The sequence below is a fragment of the Cryptotermes secundus genome, unplaced genomic scaffold (assembly GCF_002891405.2).
Source record: "Cryptotermes secundus unplaced genomic scaffold, Csec_1.0 scaffold87, whole genome shotgun sequence".
Lineage (NCBI taxonomy): Eukaryota > Metazoa > Arthropoda > Insecta > Blattodea > Kalotermitidae > Cryptotermes > Cryptotermes secundus.
Window position 1 is genome coordinate 744 of NW_019739942.1, and position 24,731 is coordinate 25,474.

At 40.2% G+C, this 24,731-nt stretch overlaps 1 protein-coding gene and 1 long non-coding RNA gene across 2 annotated transcripts in view; both read left to right on the forward strand.

Annotated features, from left to right (window-relative positions):
- Positions 1-5,705: 5,705 nt before the first annotated feature.
- LOC111872017 lies at positions 5,706-13,796 on the forward strand. The gene is made up of 5 exons (XM_033754495.1): positions 5,706-5,772; positions 8,310-8,518; positions 10,438-10,590; positions 12,045-12,182; positions 13,536-13,796. Exons 1-5 carry the CDS (start codon positions 5,751-5,753, stop codon positions 13,554-13,556), a joined length of 543 nt encoding a protein of 180 aa, XP_033610386.1. The 5' UTR covers positions 5,706-5,750; the 3' UTR covers positions 13,557-13,796.
- A 6,391-nt stretch (positions 13,797-20,187) lies between these two features.
- The window catches only part of LOC117282922, a 26,139-nt gene continuing 21,595 nt past the window's right edge, over positions 20,188-24,731 (forward strand). The window contains exon 1 of the long non-coding RNA XR_004513856.1: positions 20,188-20,447. This is a non-coding gene — a long non-coding RNA (uncharacterized LOC117282922). The remainder of the gene's footprint in view (positions 20,448-24,731) is intronic.

A 24,731-nucleotide genomic window follows, 5' to 3' on the forward strand; every position in this document is an offset into this window, starting at 1 on the left:
CAAGAAATGCTTCCTCGCTTCATCTTGCTTGCATAATGTTAACGGTGCTGTATTCCATACACACGACAGGATGAACGATGGATGAGACAGAAAGTTCCCTCCAACTGAAGCAAGTAATGTTCCGAGCAATACTTGATATGGAGCGGTGTTCTTAGACAGGATTCTCGCAGTTGAATGGCTGAGTGCCTCACTTTTCCTTCATTACAATGGTGGATGAAAATTTTCATTACAAGTTGTTCCTTGAACGGTTTCAGGGACGCAAGCGCTCAAGGATCTGTCGGCGTGCCCCGTGCCTTCCCATTTTGCACATTCCAAAGCCCGATTTCAGTGGCATTCTGCCCAAAGTTGACTGTTGGCGAAGGGCCTCGGAATTTGGAGGCGAAGACACTGAGGTGAGTGGTGCGGTGTCATGTAGCCTTCTTCAGATATAGGGAAGAAATCTGGCTGGTGTCGTCTAGAAGACTTGATTCTATTTGCATCACGTTGGATTTATGCATGTTTCATGCTTTTGGCTTGGAAATGTTTGATTTATGTAAAACTCAAATGTCTGTTAGTAGCGATAAGAATGTTCTGCTTACAGAAGATAACAGCACTTTTTATAACATGTTGTGTGGAACTATATTTTACTGTGTTACATCTCTGTTTTGCTTATTTTCTCATTGCCAATCTCCCTTTAAGTTTGGAACCCTCCAGTTAATATCGCTATCACACCCTAAAATCTTCAAGCTACTGAATTCAAGCAAAATTGAGTGCTCTCTACTGTCCATAGGCTGTGGTTCATTTGAATAATCCTTTGTGTGAATTGGGTAATTCATGCAAGCCACTCAATAATAGTATCATCGTCTCCTCCGAGAATTCTATTGCATTACATTACTCAAAACTGTTCAGTCTCCCACATTTCCATTGGCTCGCAGGTACACACACACATCACTCAGTGTTATTCTACTCAGATATGTATTGAGCAATGCACACAGAAAATTCTCGTTCTGTTGCAGCGATGCAGTTCTTTCTGGTAACAAGTAATGTTACAGACAATACGGCATATTCAAAGCCAAAAGAAAAGTTATTCAAGAATAATCATTCTGTATGATGAAACAAATGGGGGCCACGAACGTACAAGAAAAACGAAACTGCTATATATTGAGCCATTTTATCATCAACATCAATGACAGGTCTGATTGTAGCACAATAAACATCAACATCGGCTAGTAAAAACTTTAAGATAAAAGAAACCAATAATGTTCAGAGCTATAAATAAAGAATTCGTCTTTTAAATTAGAATGACGGATCTGGTGCAGGTTCTCTTTGGTTTCATGTACACTATGAACGTGAAAATCTAAGCTTATGTAAGTATTAATCGAATTTTAATAAGTGTATGTATATCGAATGCCGGTCACGGTAGCCGAGCGGTATAAGGCATGTACTGTCTTCGCTCGCTCGGAAGCCGGAATCGTGGGTTCGAATCCCACTCAGGGCATGGATGTTTGTGTGCGTTTTTCTGTGTTTGTCTCCAGGTAGAGGCCTTGCGACGAGCTGATCACCCGCCCAAGGGGTCCTACCTTATGTGTAAGATCTAGAAATACCGAAGTGAACGGAGTTCATGGAGGTAGGCTTAGGCCCACTGGGGCTGTAGTGCCAAGGGGAAATGTATATCGAATAAATACGAGGGTAAGTCATGAAGTAAGTTACAAATGGATATAGAACTTAAACAAATAAGAGTACTAATTTGAAAAAAAAAATGCTTTTATTTCTCAACATAATCTCCCTGTACATTGAGGCACTTGTCCCATCGCTCCACAAGCCCCTGAAAACCAGCAGCATAAAATTCTTTGGCCTTCTGTCAGAACCAGGCGTGTTCACACGGCATGGCCTACCTCATAATGCATGACAGGTTAGGTTGTCACAAAGTCTGTGCACGATGGGTGCCGCGAAAGCTGACCCCACAACACAAAATGCAAAAATGGGTCTGGCATTACAGCATCTCAATCGCTACCACGATGAAGGACACGATATGCTAGCCCGAATTGTCACAGCTGATGAGTCCTGGGTTCACCATTACCAGCCCGAGACAAAGCATGCATCAATGCAGTGGAAACATCCTGCGTTGCCTACCAAAAGAAAGTTTAAGGTGACACCATCCTCCAGGAAAGTGATGCTCACAATCTTCTGGGATCACGAAGGCATACTGCTCACCGCATTCCAGCCTCTAGGACAAACCGTAAATGCCGACTCCTACTGTAACATCCTCAGGAAACTTCGTAAGGCCATTCCACGGAAACATGCAACCTGTCATGCATTATGAGGTAGGCCGTGCCGTGTGAACTCGCCTGGTTCTGACAGCAGCCCAAAGAATTTTATGCTGCTGGTTTTCAGGGGCATGTGAAACAATGGGACAAGTGCCTCAATGTACAGGGAGATTATGTTGAGAAATAAAAGCATTTTTCAAGTCAGTACTCTCATTTGTTTAAGTTCTATATCCATTTGTAACTTACATATTGACTTACCTACGTATATCCCATGAAAACTTCTCTGTTGAGATGCATTCAATTGCTCTGCATACGCAAACTGATCTTAGATAATAAAATGTGAATGAGACCACAATGGAATTCTGCAACTAATTGCAAATATTACATCCATCATGCTATATTTTATACGAATTTATATTTATTTCTGAGAAAAAGTGGCTGGTGTGAAGCTGAAATGCAAGTAACTTTCGAGGGATGAATTTGCTTCTTGTGGCTGGTGAGGCAGTTATTTCACTCTCGTGGATTTCTTTTGAATTTGAAACCTAATAAAGAAGCGAATATACGAAATACGTATTAAGAATTCCTTACAAATATTTTAAAGGAATTATTATCCTGCCTTCAATAATCTGGCGTGATAAAAAATCAATTAATTGACTAAACACAATTTAGTACGCACATCTTCTGGCCGCATCCCTCAAGAAAAATTCTGGAAGCTCCCATGAGGCTTCTTTTTATTAATGTTTACGTAGGCTGCGGAATAGTCCGGAGAGCTCAGTCGGCAAAACTGCGAGCTACGGAGATCGGTTTTATGCACACTTGTATTTATGTAATAAAGTTAAGTAACTTTTCCGAATAAGAAAATCTCTTCGTACCGTCAACGCCAATCCTTTTTGAAATTTGCATTTTGAAAATGACTTCATGATTATTGGCTCCTGTAGGATGCCGAAGACATCGGTAAGAGAGCTGATCTGGAAGTATAACAATAATTACAAAAATGTATTGCAACCCAGCTTATTTAGTTAAAAAATATGCCATGAAACATATGGATTCGGGGAGCTACAGGACCACATGACAAGAAATGCTTCCTCCCTTCATCTCGCTTGCATAATGTTAACGGTGCTGTATTCCATACACACGACAGGATGAACGATGGATGAGACAGAAAGTTCCCTCCAACTGAAGCAAGTAATGTTCCGAGCAATACTTGATATGGAGCGGTGTTCTTAGACAAGATTCTCGCAGTTGAATGGCTGAGTGCCTCACTTTTCCTTCATTACAATGGTGGATAAAAATTTTCATTGCAAGTTGTTCCTTGAACGGTTGCAGGGACGCAAGCGCTCCAGGAGCTGTCGGCGTGCCCCGTGCCTTCCCATTTTGCACATCCCAAAGCCCGATTTCAGTGGCATTCTGCCCAAAGTTGACTGTTGGCGAATGGACTCGGAATTTGGAGGCGAAGACGCTGAGGTGAGTGGTGCGGTGTCATGTAGCCTTCTTCAGATACAGGGAAGGAATCTGACTGGTATCGCCTATGCATGTTTCTTGCTTTTGTCTTGGAAATGTTTGATTTATATAATTCTCAACTGTCGGTCGTTTCCCAGTTCTGAGTATGTCGTGTTTACAGGAGTTAAGAATACTTCTTAAAATGCGCTGTGCGCGTAAGGCTGACAACCTTACCGCCATCTTTGAGCCGACTGTCAAGGTAATGTGGGACCCTTAACGTCTCGCAACCCTATGGACCTTCACGGCCTGTTACTGGGATAGCTTTACTTTTACTTACTTTATATTTCTGTTTTGGTTTCCCTTAATGCCAATTTCTGTTTAAGTTCTGAGCCTATCAGTTAATATCACTGTCACGCCTTGCAAACTTGATTTTACAGAATTCACACATACTTCTGTGTTATCTACTTTTTCTGTGAAGTTGTGGTTGATATGAATATGTGTGTGTGTGTGTGTGTGCGTGTGTGATTTTGGTACTTCATACACACCATTCACTCTTCCTTTCTAGTAATATAATTTTTTTTTGTAATGTAGAAATATTTCTGCTCATATCTTGAGTACAAGAATATATAATAGAACAGAAACCCCCATGTTTTTTTTATTGCTAGTGGGGTGAGACTAAGTCCCTTGTATTGCGGCCACTTCTGGTCTATTGTACCAGCCCCAGATGATAGGTGAGGGTGATTGTGGAGCAATTGGTGGAATAAAGATTGACAGGGGAAACCGAAGTATTCGGAGAAAACCTGCCCCTTTGTCCACCACAAATCCCACTTGACCAGACCCGGGATCGAACCCGTGCCGCCGCGGTGGGAAGCCAGCGACTAAAGGCTTGAGCTATGGCTATGCTACCATTCAGTCCAGAATATTCTTTCTTCCCGTCTATTGTCTAAAAACTTAAAAATTTAATATAGAAAACTATAATTTTGCCTGTTGTTCTGTATAGTGCCAAACTTTGTCTCTGATATTAAGGGAGGAAAGTATTTGAGAGCAGGGTGCTGAAGAGAATATATGGACCAAAGTGAGATGACGTGACAGGAGGCTGGAGAAGACTGCATAATGAGGAGCTTCATAATTTGTACTTTTCACCAAGTGTAATTAGAATGATGACGTCAAGGACAATGAGATGGATAGGACATGTAGCACGAATGTGGAGAAGAGGAATGCATATAGGATATTGGTGGGAAAGACAGAAGTAAAGGAACCAATATTAACACCAATACGTAGGTGTCGGATTTCGAGTGCCAGTGGGGGCAAGAATTTTCCTTCCTCCATGTTGTCCAGGCTGGCTCTGGGTCTACACAAACTCTTATCCAATGGGTAGCCGGGGTGCACTTTCCCCAGAGGTAACGCGGCAGGAGCGTGAAGCTGACCACTCATCTCCAACTAGTGCCGAGGTCAGGATAATGTGGATCTATGCATCGACTCCCCCATACGCATTCACGGAGTAGTTCTTAATTAGATAAGCGCAGGGACAACTTTACATGAGCAAAACGATATTTACATTAAAAAAGAAGTCTTGGAACCATGGTGGGTGCGAAACATCGACGTTCTTGCACAGATCTATTTAGGAGGTTAAAGAGATCCGACTTCTACTGTGCGAATATTCCATTAATAAAATTCATTATTAATATTCAAAGATGTTATCAGACTGTTTCAGCTGTTCGGGGCGCTAACACAAGGATCACGCTCCACCTTCTGAGACCAATGGTAACACCTAGACCCCACCTCCTTCTCATACGTATGCTATTAGAGTAGACGCCAGTTGCTGTATAGGCGTTCGAAATATTTCGTCGTCAGTCTGTTAGGAGGACTCCGTTGAAAACGCTCTGTTATCCTATACCGGTGTTCTGTACATTTTCACGCAAACGATGAACACTGTTCAATATACAGGTAGCTTACTGTGCAAATGTAGCTGATAACTGATTTAAAATGTGTTTTTTTTTTCAGGTTCCTGTTCCGGATGACAAATTACCAACAAGGAATGAGGAGGACACTTCCCTTAATCGAATGCCCCAGAGTCAAGGGAAAGGTAAGTAATTTGCTAAGATAATGATATATTGCTAACAATACTTACGTTAGAATAGTAAATTTCATTTGTTGAGAAATCAATAAATACATCGATTTCCAGGAACTGTTCTTCGCAACCTTTCTTTCACTACATTTTAAATGTTTCTTCTGTCGCGAACCGCACGGAAAACACCGCGGGAATAAGTTATCCCAGCCGATGTGTAGAAAGGGCGGTCTTCTCTGGCTCCAATATTCCTGACTGTTAGGAGGGTGAGGACAGAGACTGCAATGTTATCTCATAAGTCTCCTTTTGTTTTACAAATGTAAGGAAATCAGACCAACAAGGATGAACGGGTAAAATAGATCCGAGGTAAGATGGCGCCTTCTCTAAACAGTCAGCATCATATTCACCGCGCCAGTCGCCACGGCTTAGTCGTCTTCACTAGAAATTCTGTTGCATTACATTACTCAAAACTGTTCAGTCTCCCAGGGCTTCATTGGCTCTCGAGTACACACACATCAATGACTGCTGTGCTAATCAGATATGATTTGACCAATGCACGAAGAGGATTTTCATATTGGTGTAATATTGCAGTAGCGCCTCTGTGGTCTAGTGGTCAGAGTTTCTGGCTACAGATCCAGAGGTTCCGGGTTCGATTCCCGGCGCTAGCAGAATTTCTGAGAAGTAGTGGTTCTGGAACGGGGCCTACTCAGCCTAGTGAGGATAATTGAAGACCCATTTCAAGTAAATGGCGGCTCCGGTCTAGGAACCCGATATTAACGGCCATGGGGATTCGTTGCGCTAACTTCGCCGACAAGCGGCGGTCGCTCAGTCGGAAGAGTTCGCTTGCGGAATACAGGCCACGGAGTTTGTTTGTAATACTGCAGTTCTTTCGGGAAAGAAATAATGTTACGGCCAATATGTCAAATTGAAAGTCCAACGACGTGGCTGATGTATATTGACAATGCAGAGAATGCAAAGGAGTTACACACAAGTGACATAAGTAGTTTTCGTGGATGTCATTTAGGCCTTGGGGCTAACAAGGCACTAATTTCCCATGGATCTTTAAAAAATGAAATCAAATAAAAAGCTTAATATACCATATATTAGGAAATCTATAGGAAGTATTCTTAAGAAATAATTATTCTGTTCTGAATTATCTAATATTATCCAAGAAAAGATAACTCTAAATTACTTAATTAGAGTGAGTACTCAAGTTTTGCTGACTTCTCCGCCTCTGCAAATTTCTGACAGCGCCCATGATGATTCTGTTCATGTATTAATATTTAACTAGGCTGCGGGAAAGTCCGGATAGCTCAGTGGGCATAACAACGGGCTGCAGACATTCGGTTTTATGTACGCCTATAATTACGTAATAAAGTCGAGTTTTCCATCAGAATGGAAAAATTTATACTGCTCTGTAAAATGTCGGACACGGTTTTAGATAAGCGGATCTAGAAATATAATAATTAAAAATACAAATCTTTTGATGCTGAGGTTATGTGATTATTATATGTGCCATGAAGAAATATTGGATAGTAGAGATATAGCTCCACGTGTCTTGACGTCGGCTCTAGTAGAAAGTGGCTGATAGATAGACGCCCGTTCTGCTTCACCCCCGCTGACAGAGTCGTCATAAGACTGTTTATAGGAGGCTGCGTATGCCCGTTTCGACGCAGTGGGGATGACACAGATTTTGCACTGACGGGTTCGAATCTTTCCGTCCAGCACTCATGCGTTCTCTACACTAGAGGTCCTAGCCTGACTCCTACTTCCAGGGAGCTCAGCACTTCCTGAGAAGTCGCCATTTTTACAGTTACTAAACAAGTTTTAAAAATATTATTGACCCAAACATTCATTTCCTCATTAGACATTTTTCTCTAGCCTCCTTTTACTTAATCCCACTTCCGTCCGAATATTCTACTCAGCAACCGGTTATTAAAGATTGTTAGTTTTGAACCTCCTTTAATGGCAGAAGCCAAATTTAACAACGATACTAAAAATCAGGAAATATTAAATTTTCGTCTATTCTAATTTATAAAATATTGAGGGCGGACGAGAAGACGTAATGTTCCAGACTGAATACTAGCAAGCGTTTGCCGGTTTCGCCCGTTACTCTTGCTCCCAGATATCTGAACTTTGCCACAGTTTGAAAGGATATGTTGGCTGACTTTACAACAAGATTCTGCCCTGAATGTTGGTGATGAGGTATCCGCATATACTCAGATTTCTCGGCTTTTTTTTTCTTCCCAACTTCCTAACTAGTGTCAATTAGACTTTCTTTGTCTTCTTTGTTGTATTTCTGTTGCCTCAAAATACATTAAATTGTCAGCATAGTTGTGTAGCTGATGTGCCTTGTTTCATTTCAGTTCCTGGATCTTCACATTGGCATAAACTGAAGCCAAATTGAAAAGCAATGGCGCTGCCACGGTCACTACTTTATTCTGGAAGTTCGTTTGAAAATGAATCTCCCAATTGCAGGGCTTAGAGAGTGAAGCGCCCTTCAGTATAGCGAGCAATGAAATATAAACACTAATAGGTGCTTTGCTCTGTTGCAGAGGCTCCGGTGAAGGAGCTCCCAGTGACAGTTACTGCGGCAAAGGTTACTGTGAGTCAGCCACTGAAGCCAGTGTCTCGGAGCGAAAAGAGAACCCAGACTCTTGAGGGCAGAGTGGAAAATCCCATCCACGTTCCCCCTTACGCTACCAATGTGACGAGGGCCATAACATCAGAGGCGGCACCGAAAATCGGCCGCGAAGACGAGAAGGTAATTATTTGGCGTTGCATGTGTCAGTGACTGAAGGAGAACGCAACGTATTTCTGAACTGAAAACTGCAACATATTTGCTTTAATTCGGTAGTATTAATGTCAATTTAAATTTAAATTTTTGAGCTTGAATATTAGCACAGAAAATATTGGAGAGAAAAACTTCCCATTTCTCATTGCAACATTATACACATAATGTTTTCATTTTCAATCCTTTTTGACAGATTCTCAACAGCCTTTATTTCCTATTGGTGCTTGTAATTTCGATTCATCTATCTGGCTAGTCTCAGGACCTCCTCACTACAGTATTCTTGGCGTCAAAATAATAATTGATTCTTAAAGCTCCGAGGAAAAAAATGCTACTTCATTAAGATTGCCTTTTTAGAATGTTTTGGTGCAATACGTCGTAGATTCTCGGGTAAGGAACGTTTTGTGCCTCATATAACTGAGTAAAAATCCGGATCCAGAGTACTATAGCAGAGAAGTTAAACGGTTAAAGGTAAAGGTGGTGAAGGTGTAAAATAAGAGAAAAAATTTGGAGAACACTACCAAGAGGAGTGAAACGTTTATCTAAGAAGTTACTGGTAGCAAAAAGGAAGGTTCAGGAGGCTTTCTTACGTTCGATCATAATAAACGAGAGTAATTGCTGGGCACAGCAAATTAAAAGGCGCAAATGAAGTAGAGAAAATTTCCCGGCGATCAAATGCTATAATGACAATCCCAACCCAGATCCAATAGAAAAGGCTAACTCCTTAAATTCTTATTGTGTGTCTGTATTCAGTTGTGAGCGAAACGATCCACAGATCTATTGAGCGGATTCAGGAAATCCCTTCAATATAAATATCACAACGAAGCGATTATCAGCAATCGGGAGACAGAAATCCGTCGGGCCAGATGGTATTGCGGGGGTGATTCTAAAGTTGGGTGTGGAAGCCATGATTCCGTACCCTGCGAGATGCTGGACATAAAAATGAACAACAGGTCTATCCCAGGGGACTGGAAAAGGGCTATAGTGGTCCCTATTTACAACGGAAAAGACCGATCAGTTTAACATCAGTGATTTGCAAACAAATGGAGCATGTTATCTAAGACGAATCGGGGAAAGGAATGAATGGCTGTACGAAGATCGACTGACGTATTATTTTGGGAATCAATTAATTATGGAGGTAAATAGTTTTAAGTACCTAGGAATAATCATACGCAGCTGTCTAAGATGTGCAAATCATGTAACTATATACTACTACTACTACGAAAGTATGGAAGGCTCTTCATTTAATAATGCGTATACTGAAACAGGGCAATAATAAAACGAAACGTCTAGCTTATACATCACTAGTGAGACGGATACTTGAATATGGTTCGGTATGTTGCGACCCAAACCGAGAATGTCAGGTTACCTCTTTAAATCGGGTACAAGGAAGAGCATTGCCGGTGTTGCCCCTTTAGATTAGACCTGTGTAATATGTAAATAAATTCTTTATGTATATAACAGTGAAAAGTGTATAATAGTGTATAGTGCATAGTGCATAATAGTCTGCCCTCCGGCACTTAAAACTTAACATCGGATGTGTGAACATCATCGAGATTAAACCGCCAACACTATGCTACACAATGAGGTAAGAAATTGTTTCCTTTTGAGAACGCCTGTACTGCATTCCCCTCCACACTTGTCAGCATGCTGGAGCTCTCCCCACCACTACCAATACTTCTCCTACTCCGCGCCGGAGGACTGTCACTTCTAAATACCCGGGCTATACTCAAATTATGTACATAAACAGAACTTTCAAAATATGCAACTTCTGTTGATGTCTGTTATTATCTTCACTATTTTCTAGTTTCATGGCAATGAACCTAAGGGTCGCCTCATCCAGACATTCCAGTATTATCACTTTGATGATATGAATTTCTGTTATGTTACAGATAAGTGGAAGTCAACATAAGAATGTGTGGGAAAAAGAACAAGTAGATCTTGAATGTGAGAGAATGAGACAAGAACTCGCCAGGAAAGAAAAAGAACTAGAACTATTCATGATTGAGAGAGAAAAAATAAGGAGACTGAGAAATACTTTCGCGGTAAGGAACATTTCAATATATAAAGTAGGTTTAGCGCTAACTTCAGGGGAACTACATACAACCTCTGATTTCTTCATACGATATATTGCTCATTGTCCTTATGACATAACCTTATCTTTAACACAGTTGACTTGAGGTGTTAATATTTGCAATTCCAGCATACAAGTCAGCATCTAAATCTATCATGATCTAATGCAGTTTCACCATATGGATCTCATACCTTCAAACGTGTTTCCTTCTTGTCTCTTTATGCAATGAACTCACTAGTGTGTCTTTCTGTCAGCATGACGGGATGGATTCAGTCCATGGATATATAAAGGTTTCGAATTCCATAGTCCAAATGGTTTTTCTGAATCATACATTTGGCCACTTCAATTCTGAGTTTAAGTAATTTCACAGTACACAATTCTCACAATAGACGAAACAGGAGTTCCGAATTATGAACGAAACATTGGGAAAATAACCTTGTTAGTATTTTCATCAGTGACAGAACTATTCTGGACAAAAGAGAATAGTCCCCATAACACCTATGGGGTACGGTGCCTCTGCCAAAAATTGCTGCAACAGGTGTACCCAATCTTGGACTTAAAAAGCAGTTTGTATTTTATTCTGAATATAACCCTTATCAGGGGAAGTGGCCAGATCATATTCAGATTAGCATCAGGCCGTGTGCATGATGCAAGTGTACTGTCACCGACATTCAGGAACCATTTTAGAAACATAAAACAGCAGAAAGATATCACTCCTCTAAGGAAAGGCATAGATAAATTGTGATTCTTGTTCTAATACTCCTTGATTATTTGCTTCCCCACATTTTGTTACAGAATAATTAGTGCAAAACCACAAAAATCTCTAATGCCTTTAGGGTGCCAGTCTTTGTACCTTGAGTTTTGTAAATGAATACTTAAAATAGCAGGGAACAGGATGCATTAGAACTTGAAGTCTCATATTTTCGAATGTCAAAACTGATCTATGAAACTAAGCAGTTACCATAGAAGACAGCCAAATTGATACTACCATAAGAGTCTCAAACCCTATATTTAACGGTGGTAACCATTTATATGGTGTGCACCTAGAAGAACACAATCTCGATACTGATTCCAATTTGAACCATAAATCTTCTGTATGATGTTATTAATTATTGCATATAAGTATGTATGTATAAAAAATGTGAAAGAAAATATTATATTGGTGGTATTACAGCCAGTAATATGACCAGATTTATCACAAAATCACAGGAATTTTTGTTGGGAGCAGCAGGAATACCAGTTCATGGAGCCCCTGTTATTATGTACAGAGACAGAGCATTAGAATAATGCAAATTCGTTAAAGTGGTTTCTGCTTTCTTGTTGCTTTTATACATCAGTTCCTTATCTATTAGTTAGATATAATTGATCACAGGATTGCTGCATGTAATTCTGCCAGTAATGTGAATTTATATAATAATATTGCAGGCTTGTAGAAGTGCACATAAGAACTTGTCGATACACATAAAACCGGATTTTGACAATAAGAACATAGAAGAAGTTCTGATGAAGGAAGACAAGACAAAGAAAGGCAGTCAATCAGAACCACTGAACACTCGGGCTAAGGTAATACATTTCAATTTATAAAGCATTTCTCACGCAAACTTTTTTTTTAACTTCAACATGTGAGCTCCATTATCCGATGCGCATGTGACTTTACTTCTGATTTAACATCTCCCTCATGTAGTGTAATGATTTACATCAGTGACGCAATTGCAAGACTTTGGGAGAAAGAACTCTATCCTCATATTTAACTAGAGGGACAGTGATGATCCATCATTTCTATTTATGTGCCCCCTAATGTTCACTGCAGACATCCAGAATTTAACATCATTATCTACCAGCTCACTTTTAATGAGCCTGAGGGCTGCCAGACAAAGTGCCATTTGAGACTGCCACCACAACCTCATTGTTAATTTCTTACAGCCAGTAATACCACCAACTTCACAGAGAGACTTGGGGTGGGACCAACACTAGTATTATTTAATGTGGGCTCCTCAAATTATGTACATAGACAGATCATTCAAAATATGCAACTTCTCTTGATGTCTCTTGTTACCTTCGCTATTTTCATCCATAGGCAATCATTCCAACGTTATATTAGGATCTTGTGACACTAGTACATCTCTGCGTATTTCTCTCATCTTCCGTTGTCTTTGGGGGTTATTTTGAAGAGGAAATTTTGTTTAGCCTTTTCTGTCCATTTTTTCACATGGTCTAACAAGCTCTTTTCAATGTTATATTTTAGCGTCCTATTGCACTGATTTATGTCCATGATTTATTCTGACCATCTTACAGTGCATACATTTATTCACCTTACTCTTCTCTCTTGCACTACATGTTTCAGCACTAAAGTGCCATCTTCAGGTGCTTTTCTGTGTACGTCGAACTACTTCATTGCATGCCCTGTTGTCTTTATACTAAAATGACTAAAATATATATTCATCATATATAATGATAAATTTTAAATATTAAAACTGTTCAGGATTTGTCATCCTTATGTCGTATCCAGATGTATTTCAGATCAATCATAAGCTTCAAGCTTCCTTCTGTACCCTCTTTGGTCATGTGCTCACACTTAAACTGCGCATGCATGATATTCTCCTTCGAAAGCATGTAGCATGCAGCAAGTAGATGGAGGGAATCCAAGGCCATGTTTCATATTTGTGCAGTGGATATTTAGATCGGATTTCATCCAGAGCCCCACTTATCTTCAGATTGTGATGAGGCAGCATCCAAGAGGTTACAGTAGATGCAGTGTGACATGCTCCCTTCCCGCTACTTGCTTGAGCTCAGTGAACAGCCATGCACATTGTGGTTAGGATTCCCTTGAGAACACATTTGGTGCCATTCGTTCATACAGCGGCTAAAACGATAACATGCTCAGGAGATTAATATCATCAATTGTTTTGGTTTCAGACTAGTGTCATGTTATCCTAACTGCGAGGAAGGTGGTACTACACTTCTTGATGACCTGCATACCTTGCTCATGGTACATGATGCCCCTACATCCAATCTTTTCACAAATCAATGCCAGGAAACCTTGATGATGTTCCCAAAATTTCCTTGTTGCTGAACAAGTACAGGAGGACTGCAGTACTTGCTGGTGACATGGCCGTATTCTCAGTAATTTATGTCAAACAGCTACTATAGGTGTGAACTGTGCTGCAAAACATGGCATGCCTGACACCTCAGTTCCAAATATCTTAATATATTTCAAGCGGTACAGTGATATAAAGCACTCTGTCTCACGTGTCCTTCGGAGAAGCTGGTAGAGACTGGTTGTACTTTTCTAACTCTACTGGAGACTACAATAACAGAGGTGGCTCACTTGTATTCAGTGGAAAAGTATGTCACAGCTGCCCTTAAGAACAGTGTTGCCTTTGACTGCTTCAGGTCTATTCTTGTTCACTTCACCAGCAATGAACATTAGATGATACTATGAGAGTTACCCAAAGAATCTCTGTTCTTTGGTGATTTAAGCGAAAAAAAAAAATGTTGCTTGGTGAAGCAGCCAGTCAGAGAAATTCAAAGAGGAAGATGAAGTTACTGGCATATCAGTAAGTCAATAAGGAAGTAATATTGTGGTCAGTATGACTTGTTATTAAATATTATATATATATTGATACATTAATGTTCATTATTTCTGTTGATATAGTTTTATTGTGCAAAAACAAGAAATATGTTAGTGATATTTGGACACTTTAATATAATTCCTTGTTCTCCATCATCATTATATCTTGCTGATGGTTCTTTTCTGTGTTGTTGAAATTAGATGATTTTGCCATGGACATTTTGGATTCGTATTATTAAATAAAAATATCTAAGATGGAAAAAATCTTCATTCAATTTTAGCCAGGGCTTACCTACCTTAAATATTTAGGAATATTAATTGCAGGTGTGTGGGGTAGGAAAGTACGAAAGTTGGGATAGTAGAAACTTTCAAATGGCTACTTTGACCCCCTCCTGGACCTCCATGTGATCAGTAACTTGACAAACATTAACCTACAGTATGCGTGACATAGACCTACTACAGAAAAAAAGTATGTCGCATTGTTACGTCAGATATCTGGAACTGCTTACTGGGATTTGGCCTATTCTGAACTTATGCTCTCCAATTAAGTGACCGCGTGGTTTGAGGCCACCGATGACAGGTTATGCCCGTGATAGATCTTCAAATGCTGAAGACACAGAAAATTGAACACATATTCAAGGATCATGGAGGAGAATCACTTTCGTTGGTACAGCGCCAGCCAATATGTAGCGAATCTTCGAGAAGATCTCTACTGATACAAGGTCTTTGAGGGATGAATGTATGGTAAGTGTCATTCCTTGGCATATTAATTATATTAAGCAATTGCTTACAATAAAACTGGCCGCGCCATAGCTCAAGCGGTTAGTCGCTGGCTTCCCACTGCGGTGGCCCGGGTTCGATCCCGGGTCTGGTCAAGTGCGATATGTGGTGGACAAAGTGGCGCTGGGGCAGGTTTTCTCCGAGGACTTCGGTTTCCTCTGCCAATCTTCATTTCACCAATTGCTCCACACTCACCCTCACCTATCATGTGGGGCTGGTACAATAGGCCAGAAGTGGCCGCAGTGCAAGGGACTTTGTCCCACCCCACTAGCAATAAAAAATCAATCACTATAGCACACGCTGTCTCAGTCTGTTATAGTCTACCCTAGTCGTTGTTCGGTTACGGTTCAAACAGTGGAGACTTTTCTGGTCTCGGGCTTAACGTCATTGCCGGATGGCTACAGTCTGTCCGGTTTAGAGCGACTAAAAAATGCTGTGTCTCGCGGTTATCTTATTGTTACGTACGTATTCGTTGCCTAGCAACTGTTCGCTTGTTTTGTGACGTAGGAGCTTGCGTATTGTGCCACTGCCTAGCAACGGGTGACGCCTTTTGTTAAACCATCCCGTCATGCCACAGTAATTTAAAATGAATGAAAACACTATATACATGCGCACAACTAACGAGATTAGTATTATTGTACTCGTATCTGAGCATCCTCCTGCATCAGTTAATCACTTGCAGCTGCACAGAATTATTGGTCGAATCGCCTCTTAGTCCGTGGTTTCATGTAAAGCGTTCACACAGTTGTGACCTCTATGAAAACACGTTCATAACACGAAAATATTCTCGTCTTTATGGCGGAGAGTTTTACACATCATGGCGTGTCGACACGTCACTGAGTCGAATTTAAAAATGAATGGGTTCGGAAACAAANTTTAGAGCGACTAAAAAATGCTGTGTCTCGCGGTTATCTTATTGTTACGTACGTATTCGTTGCCTAGCAACTGTTCGCTTGTTTTGTGACGTAGGAGCTTGCGTATTGTGCCACTGCCTAGCAACGGGTGACGCCTTTTGTTAAACCATCCCGTCATGCCACAGTAATTTAAAATGAATGAAAACACTATATACATGCGCACAACTAACGAGATTAGTATTATTGTACTCGTATCTGAGCATCCTCCTGCATCAGTTAATCACTTGCAGCTGCACAGAATTATTGGTCGAATCGCCTCTTAGTCCGTGGTTTCATGTAAAGCGTTCACACAGTTGTGACCTCTATGAAAACACGTTCATAACACGAAAATATTCTCGTCTTTATGGCGGACAGTTTTACACATCATGGCGTGTCGACACGTCACTGAGTCGAATTTAAAAATGAATGGGTTCGGAAACAAAATGTTTTGTTATTACTCACAGCTTTGTTTAGCCACGAAAGTTCCTGACATCGAAATGTGCAACGTATGGTACCTTGAACGACAAGCATAAGCTTTGTGCTCATTTTGATTCAATCTGATGTGAAGGAAACCCAAAACATTTTATTTATATATGAGCATGTACTGCGATCGGAAATATTTTGCTGGCAGAAGCACTTCTGTTTGTCCAAGTCCTCGTTGGGACGGCTATAAAGTAAGATTCATTTACAACTAACAGTAGTCTGCTATGAGCTACATGCAGATGGTGTGCTATGTACCAGTCTAATTTCCTGCTTTCGTCTAGGCTGAAGTAAACAGCATGATTTAAATCATCAGAAAGGTTCTATATTTGCTTTCCTTAAATATGCTACCCAGCCATCAATATTATGGGGCACGCGGTAGCATAGTTGGTTGAGGGACTATGCTACAAGCTGGAATGTCGCGGGTTGAAGTCCCGATGAGGCCATTGGATTTTTTTCAATTCATCTAACCCTTCCAGCCGCACTATGGCCCTGGGGTTCACTCAGCCTCTAACAGAAACGAGTACCAGGAATTAATTAAATAATTTTCCTGGGGAGTAACGCGCGGCCGGCGCTTAAGGCTGACAACCTTACCGCCATCTTTGAGCCGATTGTCTAGATAATGTGGGACCTTCAACGTCTCACAACCCTATGGGCCTTCACGGCCTGGTACAGGGATAGCTTCACTTTACTTTACTTTCACCATCATTTCAATGATGAAGAAAGACCGGTAACAAATTTTGAAAACAATGCGCTACTGAAACAATTGGTAATTTCATCAAAGGAAGCAATTTGTTTATAATCAACTACATAATAACATATTCCAGCATCCTGTTGCATTGAAATATCAATCGTTTCCGTCCCTAATACAACCCAAAGTATTCACAATCTCTCCTATATTTTAAAATGCCATTAGAATCACATTCAGTTGCATTATGTTTCGGCCTTGCAAGACTATCTGCAGGCAACTGGTCAGGCCGCCCTGCGCCAGTCCGCATGTCAATGCACCCCATGCTATTGCGTATCGTCCTTCGCACTAAAATGTGTTTGTTTGAGAATGAATGTTCTCTGTTCGCTCCCAGTTATTTTAATTTTGCGGAGTCCATGTTGGGCCCCCGTTCGTGTGTCCATTCTAGTGCTTGAAGATGGCCTTGTAAGGCCGAAACATTTCGCAATTGAATATGATTTTAGTTACTTTCAAAAATAATTTTATCTCGTTGCTCACTTCAGCATGAACTGACTTCACAGTGAGTTGAGAGTGGTGTAGAATGGCGTGTGAAAGTGAAACTTACACAGTTACAGAACATGTCGATATCTAGGCAACGGTCTGTAAACACCCGAATAATATACGCACACAACAATAGTGGAACAGTTGAAAGCGGTGTTTTCTATTGGGTCTGTCCAGAATAGACGACCAATGGGACCACAACAAATGTAACTGTCGGTAACCAATCACGTAAAATGGGTTAATACATTGTTGTATGTGACAGATACGTAATTTATATAAACTGGCAGCAAGGTTCTGGCATTGCCGGAGTTATGTTAGCAATCTCAGCTTTGTTAGAACACGCCACATTATAACGGTAATCTCACACAAATATTCGTTCTGTGCGCCATATAATTACGGCAGACACTTGAGATCCCTGAAGGAATGATACTGGAAGTCACGTTATTGAAGGCAGTGATACCTTACCCACTAAATCTATGTTAATTCGTTTTTATGATGCTTACAGTAACTAAATTTGTAGATATCTGCAACATTAATTTTTTTCATGTCATTTGTCGGGTTTTATTACGAAATGGATATGAAGACAGTATTTCCCCACTTACATGTATGTATATATGCGAACTTACGAACCAAATCCTCCAAACCGTTAACCGTACGTAACATTACAGCACGACAATTGCAAAAGCATCACAGTTTTCCGGAAATACAAATGGAAGTGATTTTGTTGCAGACAGTGAAAGATTGCCCCTGAAAATGTATATTAATATTTATTATGCTTAAAAACTAATTTTTATACATAAATAATTTGTGTTCGTACGTACTCGTAGTTTCATTTTGATACGAACACAACACAAATAAAAAATGTGATCTGAAGTTTGTAGCGATAGTTTATTCATACAATTATTCAGTCTTTGGATATTGTCCATGGTCCTCTTTTGTAATTAGAAACGGCACTTCGGCAACTGGACTGTCTCCATCCTCATGTAAAAGGCAAGAATAACAGGAATTTCTGTGAAGAACTAATGGCCTTCTTTCCACTCACTTATCTGAGTATCCGACACGATAAGCGGAAAGAAAACTTAGGTTGTATGCATAATGAAGTCAGTACCGACAATACAGTTCGGGAGGCTGCGATGTTTGTGTTACTGATGAGAGTGATTTATGCAGTACAACGTTGAAATGGTCTCAGATGGCATGGTATAAGTACCAAGTTTCATGAAGATCTGTTCCAGTACTCAGGTAATATTAAGTGTAGTACCTCGACAGCCTGAGAGTCTGGAGTGTTGGTATTACTAATGGGAAGTGTTTATGATGTATTCCGTTAAAATGGGCTCAGATGGCATGATATACTTACCGACTTCCATGGCGATCGTTTCAGGTTCTTAAGTAACTTTACGGTTACTACGGCAACAGTTCAGATGCTATAATGTTGGTATTACTTATCTAAGGGAATTAGGGATTGTGCTATTGAGATGGTTTAATGCGGTATGATATACATACCTTGTTTCATGAAATTTGACGCATGAGTTAAAGAAATTTCAGATCAGTTTCCATGATAGTTTCATAAAGATTGATTCAGGCATTCATAAGTTAATAGGGAATACACGTACAGACACACAGACAGCTAGGTAATCTTGTAAGCCTGCTTTTATTTCTTCACATAAACAAAACTAAATAAATAAATAAATAAATATGTATATACAACAGAAGGCCTAAGCCATGTCATTCGGCCCTCTGTAGCACAGTCTCATAAACATCTTAGGGTGGGGGCACACCAAAAAAACTGGAAACCGCAATTTCAGGGAATTATCAGCCCGAGTTGAACAGGTGTTACTGAATGGGGCAGCGCAAATTGAGGAACCGGCAAAACAACTGAGAAACCCAACTTCCACGCAACGGAGCATGTCAGTCTTCTCACACTTGCTTTGACGGGTGGTTTCGTAATGTCAGATATTCCATAACGCGCTTCAGTGATTCATTTGTGTAACCTTGTCGTTACAGTATGCTTTTTATTGACTATGCAGCAAAGTATAACACCACGAAAACGGGACCGAATGTAGTAACATTCTACAAACTGTAAGTATTCAGACATGCTATAATGATGAAAGCAATACTTGCAATTCTTGTAGCATCTCACTAAAGCACGTAAAATCCTTATATATTTTCAGGTAGTTGTCAATAAAGGAGCTGGGGTAGCGTAGTCGGTATAGCGATTGGCTACAATATATACACTGTATACACGCTATATTATGTATATTATACATTGGAATAGCTAAGAATAGCCTTGTAAATAAGTGTATATACTGACAGTGGACTTAATACTACAGACTATGACTGACAAATGACACAAATGACAGACCCGACCTCTCGTCAGAGAGGACGCCCCCACAGGGACAGGACAGTAACTTTTATATAAGAAGAGAGATCTGGTCATGACCCCAGCCGGGGCTCTACACCAGGACGGACAGACTGACCGACCGTCAGTTGCACTGTAACTTTGACTTGCCACCATCAGTTTTCATCAGTCGACGTTTCACTGCAAGAGACCAACACACCGAACACAGCTCAAACTCTCCTGTAAACAGTCTCTATCGCGCCCTATCGTACTACCGACGCTATCCAGTTACGTGGTTCTCTCCGCGCGTACGACGTCCCACAGTGGTGTGCACAGTGAAAGACATGTCATCGGTGTTATTCTAGCAGTCATATTTAATGACACTATGTAAAATATGCTACAGTGATGCGTAGACTGTGTGGTGCAACTTATACAATGATGGCTAGGTTTTTTTTTTTTTTGTTATTTTAGAAGTGTATTTTGGTGTGATATGCAACGGATTGCATTCTTCCGATCTAACCTTCCAGGCGTACATGTCTCAGTAAGTAGTATCCATCATGAGATAATTATTTTCTATCCATTGATTAAATTGCTTACAGAATCACGTTGTGCACAGAGAAGTACACATTGTGACTGATGACGTTCTTTTAATTTTATAGTCTGCCGTACAAAATATATAGTGATGTGTACAGTGTGTGTTCTAATGGTTACAAGAGTGTGGAGTTATATCTCCTTTGGTCCAGAACGGAATTGGTTATTGCCCATATCAACTGTTAAATTGTAAGAATCGGTCAAATTAATTATAATATCATGGACTTTGAGGAATTTTCAAAGATTAATATTTCGGAAGAATGCAGTTACGAACATTAGAAATTTCGGAATATGTGCCAGGTTTGTTAAGAGTGCCTAGATGGGATTACAGAAAAATATACACAAGTTTTTTTTCGTATGACAAAATTCGGAAATGAAAAATCATATGTAAATATGTATTGGTTTTATGTGCCAGTTAACTAGATCGAAATATTTGATCTGACCAAGCTGCTCTTGAATGCACAGTTAATCGATACTTCAACTGAAGAGAACTGTTGTGAACCCAGGCCTCATGCGCTGACAGGCATTACCTCGCTCATTGATCTGAGCCCTTCTTGAGAAGCAGCCAATTGTGCAGCCACTCAAGAACTTCCCAGCATTTTATGGAACCCAGAGGTTCAGTACCATGTTCACAAGTACACACCACTGGTCCCTATCCTGAGCCAGATCAAACCAGTCCATTACATCACATACTGTCTCTCTAAGATCCATTTTAATATTGTCCACCCACCTACATCTTGGTCTTCCCAGTGGTGCTTTTCCTTCTGACTTTCCCACCAATATCCTATATGCATTCTTCTCCTCCCCCATGCATGCTACATACACTACCCATCTCATCATCCTTGACTTGATCATTCTAATTGTACTTGGAGAAGAGTACAAGTTATGAAGCTCCTCATTATGCAGTTTTCTCCAACTTTCTGTCACTTCATCTATCTTCAGTCCAAACATTTTCCTCAACACCCTGTTCTCAAATACCCTCGGTCTATGTGCCTCCCTTAATGTCAGAGACCAAGCCTCACACCCATAAAGAACCACAGGCAATTTATAGCTCTGTATATTCTGATTTTTATGTTTTTAGACAGCAGACAAGAAGACAAAAAGTTCTGGACTGAATGGTAGCAAGCATTACCTGAGTTCAATGTCCTCTTAATTTCCTTCTATATCAGGTTTTGATTTGTTATAGTCATTTCCAAATAGCTGAACTGTGCCACATTTTCAAGACATCTGCTAACTATCTCTATGTATCTATAACTCCAGTAACTTAACAGATTACCATCAGACATAAACCAGGCCAGTCTTCAGAAACATGGAACACTGTGAAGTATGTTTAAAAGTTCTGCTCCAGGGGAAATTTGAAGGGTTGTACGTGTGCAGAATGTTTATTAATCTGATGATCATTAATGTTATCCTCCAGTTGTTATAATCTCAGGTAATTTGACCTGACCCTTCCCTACCTGCATGCACAGTGATGTGATTCATGAACCCAGCGTGACAAGTTTTAAGTCTTGACATACTGTAATAGTTTATTGTAGAAAAATAACAATTACACTGGTGTGGGCTTCAGTGGCATAGTATTCATACAATATAAATCAGTTTCACTTGAATCCATTGGTATTAATTGTAACAGTATAAGTTGTGGCCTGTTAGCAAGATATATAGGGTGTATAATTGTGTTTCACATGTCCCATATAGCATAGGGTTGTTGTGTGTAAGGATCCACTGGATTTCTTCAGACTTGATTGAATTTAGTGTTTCTTTTTATATAGATTAGTCTAGTGAGAGGAACAAGTATTCAGTGTCAAGTTTAAATGTGGAATTAACTAGAATAAGTTAGAGGATTACCCTCTACTAGAGTATTGTGGTGTATAGACCAGTTGCTAAGCAGTGACTCTGTAGACAGCGGCCATTGCTAGATAATGCCTGTAGCGTACACGCACGCAGCAGTAGAGGAATAGTGTTTTGTGTTGGTCCATGCCAAGATGTTCAGGACAGTTAGTCGCAGGAGGCAACAAAAACAGAACCCAATGCCTGAGGTATAACCAGGCCACCCTGTTCTTGGGGGATATATGATGGGAAGTCATGTTTTAATTATCTCCATGAGGAAATCATAGTTCCAAAATATGGTACTATATAGGAGATGGCCCATTTCCTGAGCTTGTGGAATAGTCAATTTTCCCGTGCCAAGTGGACAGAGGGAGCCATCAGAGGGGGCAGAAACAAAATGGCGACATCAGTTGAGAAAGTGGAGGCTCGCATTGTGATACAGTTCCTGCGTTTACAAGGGAAGTCTGCCAGGGAGTTCCATGACCAGATGACCGCTGTGTAGCAGGAAGGTGTACCATCATATGACACAGCGGTCAGGTGGAAGAGGCACTTTCATTGTGGACAGACAAACCTCGAAGATGAACCCCAAAGTGGAAGACCATTTCTCGCTGAGGAACTGGGAATTGTGGCACAGGTGGAAGCTTTGATCCTATCTGATAGGTGCATAATTATCGAAGTTATTGTTCATGAGGTCTGCATTAGCCATGGGTCACTTTTCAACTTTATCCATGACAAGTTACACATGACAAAGGTCACTGCGCGTTGGGTGCCACGAATGTCGACACCAGTTCAAAAACAGCAACGGATGGATGTGGCAAAAAAAAGTTTGCAGTTTTGTCAAGACAAAAAGGTGGAATTTTTTGACCGCCTGATCACAATGGATGAATGTTGGGTCTATCATTATGACCCTGAAACAAAGGAAATAAGCAAGACCCTGAGAATGACTGTGCTGGTGAGGGCCAGCAGCGACTATAAATGACAGACCCATTCTCTATCCTCTCATCAGAGAGGATATTACATAAGGACTATAACCACAAGCATTCTGTTGCAAAATAAAATTACTGGTCACGAGTCTCAGAGGGGCTTCTTGCCGAGATGAACCGATTGGCAGTAAAAAACCAGTCATAAAGTAACTCTGATTCTTGATTCTGAGTTCGGATTAGTCTGTGGAGAAAAGACTAGGAAGCTGGTGTGAGATGGCTGCCAGCCTGGTAGTTAGTCAGCTGAAGCAATGAGTTCAGTTGTGGGATATGCACCAGATGGTAATCATGTAAGCAGAGGGCAGTGTTACGATCCGTTACCAGGAAACGACTAGTGAAGACAGAACACTTTATGTGTGCTGCATTACAGTGATCATTAGTGTGTGTAAACCAGTGAGACTGTTAATAGTTACTTGTAGTTCTGAGTTGTGTGTTCAAGTGGTCAGTTAATCCAAATTATCAGTCCAATACCCATCTGTAGTCACTCAGTAAATGTGACAATATTTTCCAAAATTCTATTAATGTTCAGGAAGTCTTTTTTGTTTAAGATGTCAGACTTGTCTTTGAGCCTCCTATCATCTCACAGCTTAAACAAGAGTAGTTGTATGTATATTGATGAATAAGAAATATCACTGTCTATCCACCAAGTTAGAATGATTTCTGTTATAGTGAATGGCACTTAATTTTTGTAACAGAAACATATTTTACGGACCCTACTAGAAAAGATGAAATGGTAGTTTTCATGTATTCAGCACTGTGGTGCATGAATCACAGTTGGAAGGATGTGGCTTCACTCACATACATTACAAATTTTTATTATAGGCACGATAGTTCATAGAATCAATTCTACTTCGGTTGTTTACGTATTCATGTCAGTCTCTGTGTGTGAATATGACTCTTTCACATTCATGAGGCTTACCAAACTACTTCAGTTTTTTGGTATTAATGCAACTGATAAGGTTCATACTACTTGAATTTTTTCATTATAAATTTTAATATTAACCTCATTGTGAAAGTAAGTGTATTTTAGAGTCATAAGGTTGGTTGCACATGCAGCCTGAGTTGCTTGATTATTTTTGTATCATTATTAGTGATTATTAGTGTTGTGAACAGCTTGAGACTCGTAATGTTCATGGTACTTCGTTTTATTGTCATAAGGTATTCTGAAGCTTGGTTTGTGTTTTGCTGTCAGTGGAAAGTTTCTGTGTGGTAAGAATGATAATACAGTAGAACTTGGTTATAACGTCATCAAAGGGACCTAAAAATAGTGTCGTTATAAACGAATGTCGTCGTAACCGAAATGGGCACTTCCACAGTAGCCTTATGTTAGTCACGTAAAAATCTACCAAAAACCGAGTTAAAATGTTGCATTTTTTAGTGAAATACGTAGTTAAGTACAGACTAACGTAACATTAACGTGGAATTGC

Coding starts and splice junctions, on each gene's coding strand:
- LOC111872017 (XM_033754495.1), top strand. CDS start 5,751: ATGCCCCAGAGTCAAGGGAAAG. Junction 5,773..8,309: donor GCCCCAGAGTCAAGGGAAAG/GTAAGTAATTTG, acceptor GCTCTGTTGCAG/AGGCTCCGGTGAAGGAGCTC. Junction 10,591..12,044: donor GACTGAGAAATACTTTCGCG/GTAAGGAACATT, acceptor ATAATATTGCAG/GCTTGTAGAAGTGCACATAA.